Genomic DNA, 12,133 nt, shown 5'->3' on the forward strand with positions numbered 1-12,133 from the left:
AGGACACCGAGGTGAAGGGACATTGCCAGAAGCAGTGGGGAGGAGCAGTGGGGAGAAAACCAGTTATTTGGTTTGTGTCTGAAGAAAATAGCCCCAGGGAGGCAATGAAAACAATTCAGAGGAAGGAACAGTGTGTTCAACTCAACAGGAGAGACATTATTTGAGCAGTTGAGCTTTTGACTGGAATTCTTCTGAGACTTCCCTCTGAGAAACTGCCGGCTGATCCCTCTCTTTGCTTGGGACAAACCCAGAGAGTCATTTTTGTCAGTTCTGCAAGGCACCTTCCCTCATAACAATAGCTCACGGCTCTTCCTTAGAAGCCATGCTGTCAAAAAGATAGCATCATAGACATCAAAAAGATTTCCTTTAATTAGGTGGTATAGTTCCATGTTGTGGATGAGCAAACCAAAGCCCAAAAAATTTAACCGACCAGCCCACGGTGTTACTTGATTAAAATCAAGAACTAGGACCACAACCTTCTTGCTGCTCCACCGCCCTGGAGCCAGCCCACTGAAGGAACCCCACCCGATCCCCAGAAGAGGGACTTTGAGGATCCCTGGGTTGGGGCAACCCCTTGCCCCATGAAGCATGCTCTCATGCTTCAAATTCATTTCCAAGGAAGAATCAGGCATGTACTAGAAATGAAGAGACTCTAATGGGAAAAGAAACCTGCAGAATTAGCTTCTCCCCTGGCCCTTGCAGTAGACAGAGCAGCAGTAAAAGCTGGTGCTATCTCCTCTTAACAGCAGCCAGCACTCAGGGGACAGGGACAGGCCGAGGCTAGCCACCCTGTGAGGGATTACACAGCCACGTCACAGGCTGCTCCTGCATTTTGATTTGCCTGCAGCTTTATTATGTGTGAATTTATACTGAATGATTTAAAAATACAATTTTATATATTTCATTGTTAATTTCACTGGTTTTTGAAGACTGCTGCCCCAAAATGTCATGGGTATCTATCTAATATACAGTTGCCTTTAAGAAAGGGGTACATCCCCATCATTAAGAAAACTGAAGTACACAGAGACTTAGATATAAGGATGAGAGGAGGAAAAAATATATATAGAAAACCCTGAGTACATGGAGGAAGAGAAATCCAGTAATTTGGGCTGTCTCAAAACTATTTCAAGGAAAAAGACAAAGGGAAGGGGCGCCTGGGTGGCTCAGTTGTTAAGCGTCTGCCTTCGGCTCAGGTCATGATCCCAGGGTCCTGGGATCGAGCCCTGCATCGGGCTCCCTGCTCAGCAGGAAGCCTGCTTCTCCCTCTCCCACTCCCCCTGCTTGTGTTCCCTCTCTCTCAGTCAAATAAATAAATAAATCTTAAAAAAAAAAAAAAAGACAAAGGACAACTGTGAAATATGTCATTAGAAGGAAATGTCTCAAAGAAAGAAAGTACTTCACAGAAATGAATACAGAATACTCCTGAATGAGCACAGAATGAGCACAGAATACTCCTGTCAGCTAAAAAAGGCACTCCACATATATTCTGACTGACCTGGTAGCTTCTTAGGACCTTCCAGCCTGTCACATTTGCATTCTTTCACCCCCACTGTGTCTGCGCATTTGTGTGTCCTCAACCCTGAATGCTCATAGCACTGATAGAAGCAAGTGCTGAAGTCTCTGTCCCGTCTTTACCGTAGAGACATTATGAACAACAAGGTGTTTTACCAGCATCCCAACCTCATGCGAGTCCTTGGCATGCACGAGACGGTGATGGAGGTGATGGTGAACGTGTTGGGCACGGAGAAGTCTCAGGTAATCCTACAAAGGGAACTTAGCCAGAACTTGACCCCTACACGGAGGCATGTGGTGACTTGTTCGCGGCCACATGGCTCGTGTCCATTGCCTCGTGACACTTCCCGGGCAGAGGGAGGGATGTGCATAAAGCCAGGAAATAGCCAAGGGATGGGACTGTGCTGCTGAATGAAATCCAGCCAGTGAGGCTCAGAGCTTTTCCCACTCGTTCCACAAGTCTGGTCACCTGCTAAGTTTCCTTCCCATACTCTTCAGCCCTACTCCTTCCAAGACCAAATTCCTCCGGGTTCCACTTAGGAGCCCAGTATGTTTTGTGCTGGATCAGGAGAAGGCTGCTCTAAAGGAGAACAAGATCTTAATAACAATTGTGGCAGCATTCCCTTGGGAGTGCGCATGTTTGCTCTGTGCACCAAGCTCCTGAGGATATTGGCTTTCCTTGCCAGCCCCCCCATAACAAGCCCGCTGTCAGGGGGAGCTCCCTGGGCATTTATCCTAACTTGCATGGGGTGCTCAGAGTTCAGGTCTGAAGGCAGTAGATTGGAGGATGTTTTCAGATGTTGGAAATTCCAGAGTGCCAGGTCCTTGGAATGAATGATCTGCAAAGCAGTTCCACCAGTATTGACAGGTGGGGGTGTGAAGGAAGAACAGAAGCCAAGCTCACTTTCCTTCTCACTCACTTCCTTCTGGTCCCTTGGGAAAGTGGACCCTCTGCAGAAGAGCCCTGAGCAGATGTCTGGACGCCTCAGCAAGCAGGTAGCGTGTAGGTTTCGGAACTTTACTTTTGAGAGTGCCCACCCCCATGATTCTAAAGGGGGAAATCAAGGACTTTCTAGGATCCAGAGCAAGGTTAACACAGATACCACTTACTGAGCATTACTGGATCAAAACTAAGATGTGGCCAGGCTCTAGAGATGCTAATTACTTTGTTAAGGAGAGAAGCCAAGTGCAATCAGCAGTAACATAAGATGGTATCTCAGTGCTAAATTATATGAATCAGATTACAGGTGCTATGGGAGCCCATTGGAGAGCAGTCATCAAGGACAGAAGTAACTAGGGAAGAAGAAAAATGTAATTGGGGAAGGCTCAACAGCCTGAGAGGGCAATGCTCATCAGGCTCCCACAACTCTAGGGGTCTGCCTTTACCCAGAGGACTTGGGCCTGTTATAATACTTTCTCATCAGAGTTCTGTCCACTCCCTTCCCAGATGGAAACAATAGTCTGATGTAGGGTCACGCAATTTCATGTGACATAGGAGGGTGTCTAGGATTCTTGTTTGACCTCTTTTTCCTTTGTAAGAAAGATATTTCAGGTGCTAAAATTAGCTCTCAATATCTTGAGAAGCCTCTTCTCAGGTGTCCACTCTGTCTTGGAATAAGTGAGTAAGTCTTGGAAAACACTGGAAGTAAGGAGAAAATTCATTTTCCAAACTGTTCATAGCTTACACCAGTACTGACAGGTGGAAGTCCATTGATTGCATACCCTAAGACTCTTGAAAGTCAGACTTTTCAGAAAGGACTCACGATGGACTCTTTTCCCTGACACTTCCTTCTTCTCCCTACAGATTGCTTTTCCAAAAATGGTTGCTAGCTGTTGCCGTTTCCTCTGCTATTTCTGTCGAATTAGCCGGCAAAATCAGAAGGCCATGTTTGAGCATCTAAGTTACCTGCTGGAGAATAGCAGTGTTGGCCTAGGTATGTCATGTTACCGTTTCCACATTTGGGCTTGGAGGTGACACCCCCCCCTGCTGACCACTTAGGAGGGAAAGGGAAAGAAGCTACATACCTGCTAAGGTATTTTTAAACATAAGAAGGAACCTGCCTGATCTAAAAATAAATGAAATGACGACATGATGTCTCTGCTGTCCAACCTAAGGAGAGATGTTGCTTCCCACCAGCACCGATGACACATTTGTGTTGGCGTAGTCACAGAGTTTTACCTTGTCTCCCCTGGGACCAGTGGCTCATGGCTTATGAGATGCTGCCTGAGATTGCAGATCGAGTCTGGGGACACAGCTCCCCCACCCCCAGCCCACTCTGCTGACCAGGGAGCAGCGCTGATGAGACAGAGCAAGGCCAGAGATCCAAGCCCTGCTTGGCAGGCTGGCTGTCGGCTACGTACCTGTCCCATCAGCCAACTAGACAGTGCTCTCCTAAGCGGCAGGGTGGACTGGCCATGAGCAACTGTGGATAAGCAGTGTGAATCCATCAACACCACCAAAAAAACAGCACAGTGCATATGCTTCACTCACTGTCCTGGGTGTAAACCAAGGGAATTTGTGAAAGACGCAAAACCACACTTACGTCCATGTAAAATCTGAAATCTCAAGTTTCTGATTTATCAAATGCAACCTCAGACTACCAACCTTTTATTAAAAAAAAAAAAAAAGTTTTTCTTAATTATAGCCTAAGAATCAAACAAAGGAAAATCAAAGACAACATTGGTGACCTGATAGAACTATATGAACTGATGCTGTTTGAGGCTATTTTTAAATTCTGGGTGGTGGCCCTAGACATGGCCAAGTCATTTGAGCTTAGTTGGTTAAGTGGCATCTCTACCTTTCGAGTGATCACCAAAGTAGGGCCCCCAAGAAAGATCATGTTATGAAAGTACTTGAAAATACATGGTCCCGGCTAATTCTGTCAACCGATTTTCTAACTTCATATTCGCAATCAGTAATGAGTGTGGGGACAAGGATAATAAATAGAGCTGTTCTTAAATTGGGCAGGCAGCCCCCTCTTGAACAACGATGGGACCCAGGTTTAGTGTGTTTGCTGCCCTCTCCTGACCATGAATGGGCACTGCAACCTCAGCTCAGCACTGGGCGGCCCCCATCCCTTTCTCTCTCCTCTCTTCCTTCCTCAGCCTCCCCTTCGATGAGAGGATCTACCCCACTGGATGTGGCAGCTTCCTCCGTGATGGACAATAACGAGTTAGCGCTGAGCTTAGAAGAACCGGACCTCGAGAAGGTAACTGGCCCCGGGGAGGCAATGTGCTTGCCCTCTCCTGCCTGTAGCCTAGCCAAGCCAAGGAAATGCAGACCAAAGACTGGGTCTCCATCAGAACCTCTTCAACACTCCATGAAAATGTGGTAGAAAGTGAGTAACTGGCAGCAGTCTGATAATTAGGACCAGAGCATCTCCTATGGGCAGGAAGAGCCAACTTCATAGACATGGGTATCTGGATATTTGTGTTCTCTGTATGTGGAGGCCCAGCCTCACTGGTCTACATGGAACATTACCAGAGACCTGTGGATCTTAATAAAGTTCTGTGTCATTGAATTTTTAAGTCCACACACTAAAGAGAGAAACATGACAGAAAACTGTGTAATCAGTATACGGATAAAGAAGGCCCACACATCCTCTGCAGGTTCAGCTGAAGCAAAACCGAGACTCCACACATGGGGACCGTGAAATGCACCCCCACTGGTGGTGATGACTGGAGGCTGATTCACCTACATCTTTCCCCCTTCATTTTGGGGCTATTTCCTTGACTAGGTGGCTGCCAAGATTCACAGTATACTCTCTGAGTATGAAGGAGACTGGTGTGGTGAGGGCAAGGGGGACAAGTAGGAGGTCATCCACTGAACAGGGGGTTTGGAAATGTGTGGGCGAGGCAGGGCTCACCGTGGCCAGGGGATCAGGAAGGTCCCTCGGGAGAGTGATGAGCTGAGGGAAGAGTAGAAACCAAGCAGCCATACCATTGGGGAAAGTGTGCCGGGAATGTTTGAGGTTAGTGAGGAGAGCATGGTGTGCCCGAGAACTGGGAAAGTGGATGTGAGGAATCATGGGGTGTTTGGAGGGAGTGCTTGGGGAGTGAGGAGGGACAGTAGGGAATTGGGCTTGATGCTACGTAACTGTTCATGGTAGACGTTCATACTCCTACATGGTCACCGTGGGCCGGGTCCACTCTGAATTAACTCACATGAACATGACCCTCAGAACGTGCCTTTTTGTTAGTGCCCCCAGTTATAGGAGAGGAAACTGAGGCATCGAGAGGTTAGCTAATCTGCTCAGCGTCGTGAGGTTTATTAAGTGTAAGAGCCAGGATCTGAAAGAGTCTGGCTCCAGAGGCCATGCTGTTACCTGTTCAATGCTAGAACCTCTCTGTAGAGCCAAGAGCGAAGGAAACCATCGGAGGGCTTTAAGCAGGGGAGTGACACAACATGACTTGTATTTTAGAAAACACAGCCTGGTTTTAGCGAGAAGAACCGATTGGATCCGAAACAAGACACACCCCCTCCCATACACACACAGACTCAAATGTCCTGCCTCCCAGCAGTACGTTGTGCGAACGCTTTTCCACAAATGCCATGGCTATTCCTGGTCTGCTAGTGAGACAGACTTCAGTCAAACTCTGCTCCACATGCACTGAAACAGCAATCAAGAACTCAGTGTTTTGGGGTGCCTGGGTGGCTCAGTCGGTGAAGTGTCTGACTCCTGATTTCGGCTCAGGTCATGATCTCAGGATCGTGAGATTGAGCCCTGTATCAGGGAGTGTGGAACCTGTTTAAGATTCTCTCTCTCCCTCCCCTGCTGCTCCTCCCACTCACCGCTCACTCACACACGCTCTCTCTCTCTCTCTCAAAAAAAAATAAATAAATAAAACCTCCGTGTTTTAGTTTGTGAGGTAACTGATGCCTGTATAGAAAAGTGGCTGATTGTTCTCTTACAGCAGGACAGTGCCACGAGATTTAGTACTCAGTACCCCTCCTTAGCTGCAGTTCAGCTTTTGAAATGACCCTGCTTGACAATGACCCTAAGCCTCCCTTGGAAGATGCAGGATAGGATAAGGAGAGGCCGGGAGGCTGGGAAAGGGGAGAAAGGGGGACCTAGGGAGATGAGTAAAGGGGCAGGATGAGGTCTGCTACCCCGTCTTCCAGTGGTTCCAGTGGCTCAGCGGCTCAGCGGCTCAGCCCAGTGCTACGGGCTTTATTCAGCCCAGTGTCAGGAAATCACCCAAGTGTGGTTCCTGGGAGAGTTCCTGCCGTTCTTCCTTTCCATTGATCACAGCAGAAATTAGGTCCCTTAAGATTGAACAACAACCCCCCCCACACACACACACACACACACGTGGCGCTTATTTCAGTGGCCAGTGAAATGTGCTGCTTCTATAACTTTGAAAACACTGCTTAATTTTTGCCTTTATTGATGTTTTCCTGACACTTTAAAGGCCAAATCAAGTCCGAGCTCCAAGCAGAATAGTATCCTTACTGGTTTAAGAAGAAAAAAAAAACGTGATGACTGTTTCTTATGAGTTGTGCCTTAGATTCATTATTCTTACAAAAGGACTTAGAGTATTTGACATCAGCAAATACGTGATTCATTTGAAAACTATGTATTGACTATTTGCTATATGCTGGGCTCTGGGGATTCAAAAATGAATGACTTTGAGGATTTTTGCAGCACCGTGGATTCTCCCCTTCTCCTTGTACACATAAAATGTCAAAGGCTAAATCAGAATAACAACTGGAAAGAAAAAAAAAAAGAATAACAACTGCATTTCAAGCAAAGGTCTATTTGCCAGGCCTTTTTTTTTTTTTTTGCTTGACACCTTCTAAAAAGTAGGCAAGTTCTAAACTAGTCTACAAGATCACAGGGCTGAGATCCGGTGACCCGGAAGCAAAGAGAACACTACAAATCCCAGCCCTTAACTGGCCATGGCACCCTCACTCACCACCCCAACCTTAACATCTTGGCTTTTGACTTGAAACCATGATTGGTAATGCAGAACTTAAGTAGGGATCCCCAATTTGTCAAGGGCCCACTCAGAGTCAGCCAGTGACTGAATACTTCAGTCTTGAAATAACGTGGCCAAATGAACATAGCCCTCCTGGACCCCTTATCTCCCCAGATGCCTCCTAGTTAGGCCTGTGTTTATTTTTTTTTTAAGATTTATTAACTTTTAGAGAGAGTGTATGAGCATGTGCGCACACACGTGGGGGGAGAGGCAGAGGAAGAGAGAGAATCTCAAGCAGACTCCCCACTGAGTGCAGAGCCCAACGCGATGCTCCATCTCGTGACCCTGAGATCATGACCTGACCCGAAATCAAGAGTCGGACACTTAACCTACAGAGCCACCCAGGCGCCCCATTAGGGCTGTGTTTAAATGGCAGTTCCCTCTTGCCAGAACTGGGAAAAGCAAGGAACTGAGAGGTCATGGAGTATTCCTCCATAAGAGTGATAATCAGTCCTATTGGTTACTTGGAAACAATAATGAATTGGAAGTTCTGGTTTCAAACCTACTGAATTATTAACTTAAAAGTTTGGGGCTCTTGGGCGCCTGGGTGGCTCAGTTGGTTAAGCAACTGCCTTCGGCTCAGGTCATGATCCTGGAGTCCTGGGATCGAGTCCCACGTCGGGCTCCCTGCTCAGCGGGGAGTCTGCTTCTCCCTCTGACCCTCCCCCCTCTCATGCTCTCTCTTTCTATCTCATTCTCTCTCTCAAATAAATAAAATCTTTAAAAAAAAAAAAAAAAGTTTGGGGCTCTCTCTAGCTTCTGGGAGAATGAAAGCCCTTCTGTCCCCAGAATTTTATAGGCCTGACAGCTATCTTACAAAAAACATAGACACTTACTTTTGTACTGTTGTTGGCAGGTGGTGACCTACTTGGCAGGCTGTGGCCTGCAGAGCTGCCCCATGCTTCTAGCCAAAGGATACCCTGATGTCGGCTGGAACCCCATTGAAGGGGAACGTTACCTGTCCTTCCTGAGGTTTGCCGTCTTTGTGAACAGTGAGTCCCAGATTTTTAATGCCTTTCAGATCTAGGGTGGCATAAACTTGGGGACATATAAGGAAAGAGAGGTCCTTTGCCTTTCTTCCTGCCTATAAGTGGCAGCTGGCCGAACAGGCTCAGGGAGAATCAGGCCAGAGAAGGATCAAGAATAGCGTCCGATGGACAGACTACTGAGTGCTAGTGCTAGATGCAGCAAGAAAATCCAGGCAGAGGCTAGGGCTTTTTTCACGGCTTTGTACCTCTTCTCTCAGGAAAAGCGGGGATTATTAATATCTTCATCTCACCAATTTCACAAAGCTAAATGCAGATGTACCTTCAGATCCTTAGACTGTTGGATAGATGGATACATGCATGCATAAAAATTAAGAATAACTAAATAGCTATAAAAGGTAACTAAACTCCCAAGAGAGAAGTATTTCTGTGGCAACCTTAAATACTATTCTTCTTAACACAAATTACTTCCCATTTATAATGAATTCCAAGTCTACAAAACTTCTTTAGTTCCCTGAGTATAATATACTGAATATTGTGTAAAATTAAGTGGGCTGCTTTCTTGGAAATGTACCTTGTCTCCCAAGATTTTGTTCTAATACTAATTCATTATATTCACATGAGAATCATGATCCTTCTCCCTTCTCCCAGTTTGGAGTTCCAGGCTAACAAATCCAGCTTGGCTCCTTACATGATTGCAAAGAGGGATTGCTGCTCATGAGCAATCAGACCAAATGTTCTAAGTGTAAGAGTTTATCTCAAAGTATATTGCCACGACGGGATCATTGTATTACTGTGTACTTTTCTTGTCTCCTTTCATCCCCGTCCCACCTGCTTACTTTCCTCTACTGTAATACACTCTGCTCTTAATATTTGAATGATTTCCATCATCCTGGCTTTCCCCCCTTTTCTTCCTGGGTCTCATCCGGCCAGATTCTTGATCACCCATCTTCTGCTGCTCTCTCTACTCTTCAGTGTCCCTATCTATTCATCGCCAGCATTGCTGAATTCCATTTTCTTTGAGGCCAATGTCAGCAAATCCTCTAATAGTCTGTTGCATTTTCAATCCAAATGACTGCATGTGCAGAATTAATTCAGAGTAACTGTGATAATAGGGAAAAATTTTTAAGTGGTTTTTAAGGGTTCATAAATCTCACTAAATTATCTGAGTAGACTGTATGACACAAATTAAATCAAGCCAGGACTAATGTATTCATTCATCTTGGCCACCTTCACAAGATCAAGAGCTTTATGAGTCATTTTAGTGGGACTGTCTATATAGGTTATGAAGGTAAAGGAATCCATTAGCTCTGTTCCTATTGAGATTGCCCAAACTCCAACATTTGCTTATCCTGGTTACATATGACCATATTGAACTAAACTCTAGACCAAAATGTTTAGTCTAGTCTACTTCCTTTGCTTTCAGGTGGTTTTATGCCTTTTTCTCATATTCTTTTTTTTTTTAAAGATTTTATTTATTTATTTGAGAGAGTGAGCAGGAGAGAGAGTACATGAGCAGGGGCAGAGGGAGAGGAAGTGGGAGAAGCAGACTCTTCTGCTGAGCAGGGAGCCCGATGCGGGGCTTGATCTCAGGACCCTGCGATCATGACCTGAGCTGAAGGCAGACGCTTAACCGACTGAGCCACCCAGGCACCCATTGCATATTCTTTATAGTGCAGTTTCATAAAGCAATGAACTCTAGCAAATTGGCCCATCAGTAGGAAAATGTATACTTTTTTTTTTTTTAAAGATTTATTAGAGAGCAAGCATGAGTGGGAGGGGCAGAGGGAGAGAGAATCTCAAGCAGGCTCCGTGCTAAGCACAGAGCCTCATGCAGGGGCTCAATCCCAAGACCCTGAGATCATAACCTGTGCTGAAACCAAGAGTTGGATGTTCAACCAACTGCACCACCAAGAAGCCCCAATACGTACATTTTAATTTAATGTATATGTGTCTCTATAATATAAAGGCCACATTTGGTTTTGGCAAAAGATAAATAGCTTCTGCTTCCCAAAAATGTATAGTCTAGTAAGGGAGAGTAGACATGAACAGAGGTCACTATAATAAGTAGAGTAAGGCAGGGACAGAGTCCTGTAGGGCTTCATGAGGGGAAACTCACATCCTGTTGAGAAGATCAGAGCAGGCCTCATGGAGGAGGTGATATTAGAAATGAGCTTCAAAGGGTCAAATTTCCCAGATGCATAGATGTAGGAAAGGTGATCCAGCTGGGGAGCAGCATGAACAGTTGCCTCAAGACTAAAGCATGCTGTGCTCAGGAAAGAGAGTACTCTGTTGGTCTGGAGGATAGATAGGTGGATGACAGTGGCAAGAAATGAGGTTTAAAAGGTAGGTAGGCAACTATAACAGGAAGAACCTAAATGCTAAGCTGAAAAGTTTAGATTCAGTTGCAGGGAACTGGGAAACCTTTTTAACTGGAGAGAGACTGATGGGAACCACTGGGAACTTCTGTGCCCAGGTTAAAATAATGAGTTTCTAAATGATAATAATGGTGGTAGGAATGGAATGGGGGAGATACATTTGAAAGAAATTACAGAGACAGTATTTATACAACTAGGTGATGATGATGATTATGGTGGTTGGGCCTGGTTGTGTTGATAAAAAGAAATGGAAGTCACATTGAAGCTTAGAGATTTAAGCATAGGGAGAAAAAGAAATAAAGATGTGAGGGGCGCTGGGGTGATTCTGTTGGTTAAAGATCTGATTCTTGATTTTGGCTCAGGTCATGATCTCAGGGTTGTGAGATTGAGCCCCAGGTAGGGCACTGCACTGGGCACGGAGCCTGCTTGAGATTCTCTCTCCCTCTCCCTCTGTTTCTCCCCTCTCCCTCTCTAGGAAGGAGGGAAGGAGGGAAGGAGAGAAGGAGAGAAAGAGAAAGGGAAAGAGAGAGATATGTGAGAAGGAGAAAATGGTTTGTAATAGAAGATAATGAGCTTGGTTTCATTCAAACCAACAGTTCATTGATTTTGCAGTGTGTGACCCTAAAATGGGGATGCCCTGATTGAGTTTTGAGAGAGAGAGAGAGAGAGAGAGAGAGAGAGATCAGTCTGCAGATTGGGACTGAAGAGACTCGCACATCATCTGTAGTTGAAATGGTGGGAGTAGACTGTCCCAGGGGAAGCACGAAAGAGAGATAGATGGAGAGTGTGAGAAAGAAATGTTAGAATCTTCTTGAACCCCTAAAGAAGGAGAAAGAGTGCTTTAAGCACAGCAGAGTGATATGGAAGACTTTAGGCTGGAGAGTGGAGTATCTGGGGTGCAAATATAACTGCCACTTACTAGCTATGCAAATTTAGGCAAGTTACTAAAACTTCCCTAGCCTCAGTTTGTGTGTGTGTGTGTGTTAAGTAGAGATAACAGTAGTATGTACTTTACAGAGTTGTTGTAAGGCTTAAATGAAATAATCCATGGAAAACTTAGATTAGCACAGTGCCAGAAATGTAGTAAGCCTGCAGTCATGATAGTTGTCATTGTTGTTTATGATCTTTACAAGAATATGAGGGCATTTGAAATGGGAAGATTCTGATAAATCTTTAGGGTCTCAAAGCCCTTTATAAGTTTTCATGTCTAAAAGGTGATTAGAAAGGACTGTTTGTGGCCTCTACTCAGCAGTAAAAGATAAAGGTATTATAGGTGAT

The 12,133-nt window shown here is 45.4% G+C and overlaps 1 protein-coding gene across 1 annotated transcript in view; it reads left to right on the forward strand.

Annotated features, from left to right (window-relative positions):
• RYR3 (ryanodine receptor 3) overlaps positions 1-12,133 on the forward strand; it is a 503,714-nt gene that overhangs the window by 364,710 nt on the left and 126,871 nt on the right. The window contains 4 exon segments of the mRNA XM_078053421.1: positions 1,641-1,755; positions 3,317-3,446; positions 4,618-4,721; positions 8,348-8,483. Of these exon segments, the coding sequence (XP_077909547.1) occupies positions 1,641-1,755; positions 3,317-3,446; positions 4,618-4,721; positions 8,348-8,483 (485 nt within the window).

Source organism: Halichoerus grypus, chromosome 8 (genome assembly GCF_964656455.1).
Source record: "Halichoerus grypus chromosome 8, mHalGry1.hap1.1, whole genome shotgun sequence".
NCBI lineage: Eukaryota > Metazoa > Chordata > Mammalia > Carnivora > Phocidae > Halichoerus > Halichoerus grypus.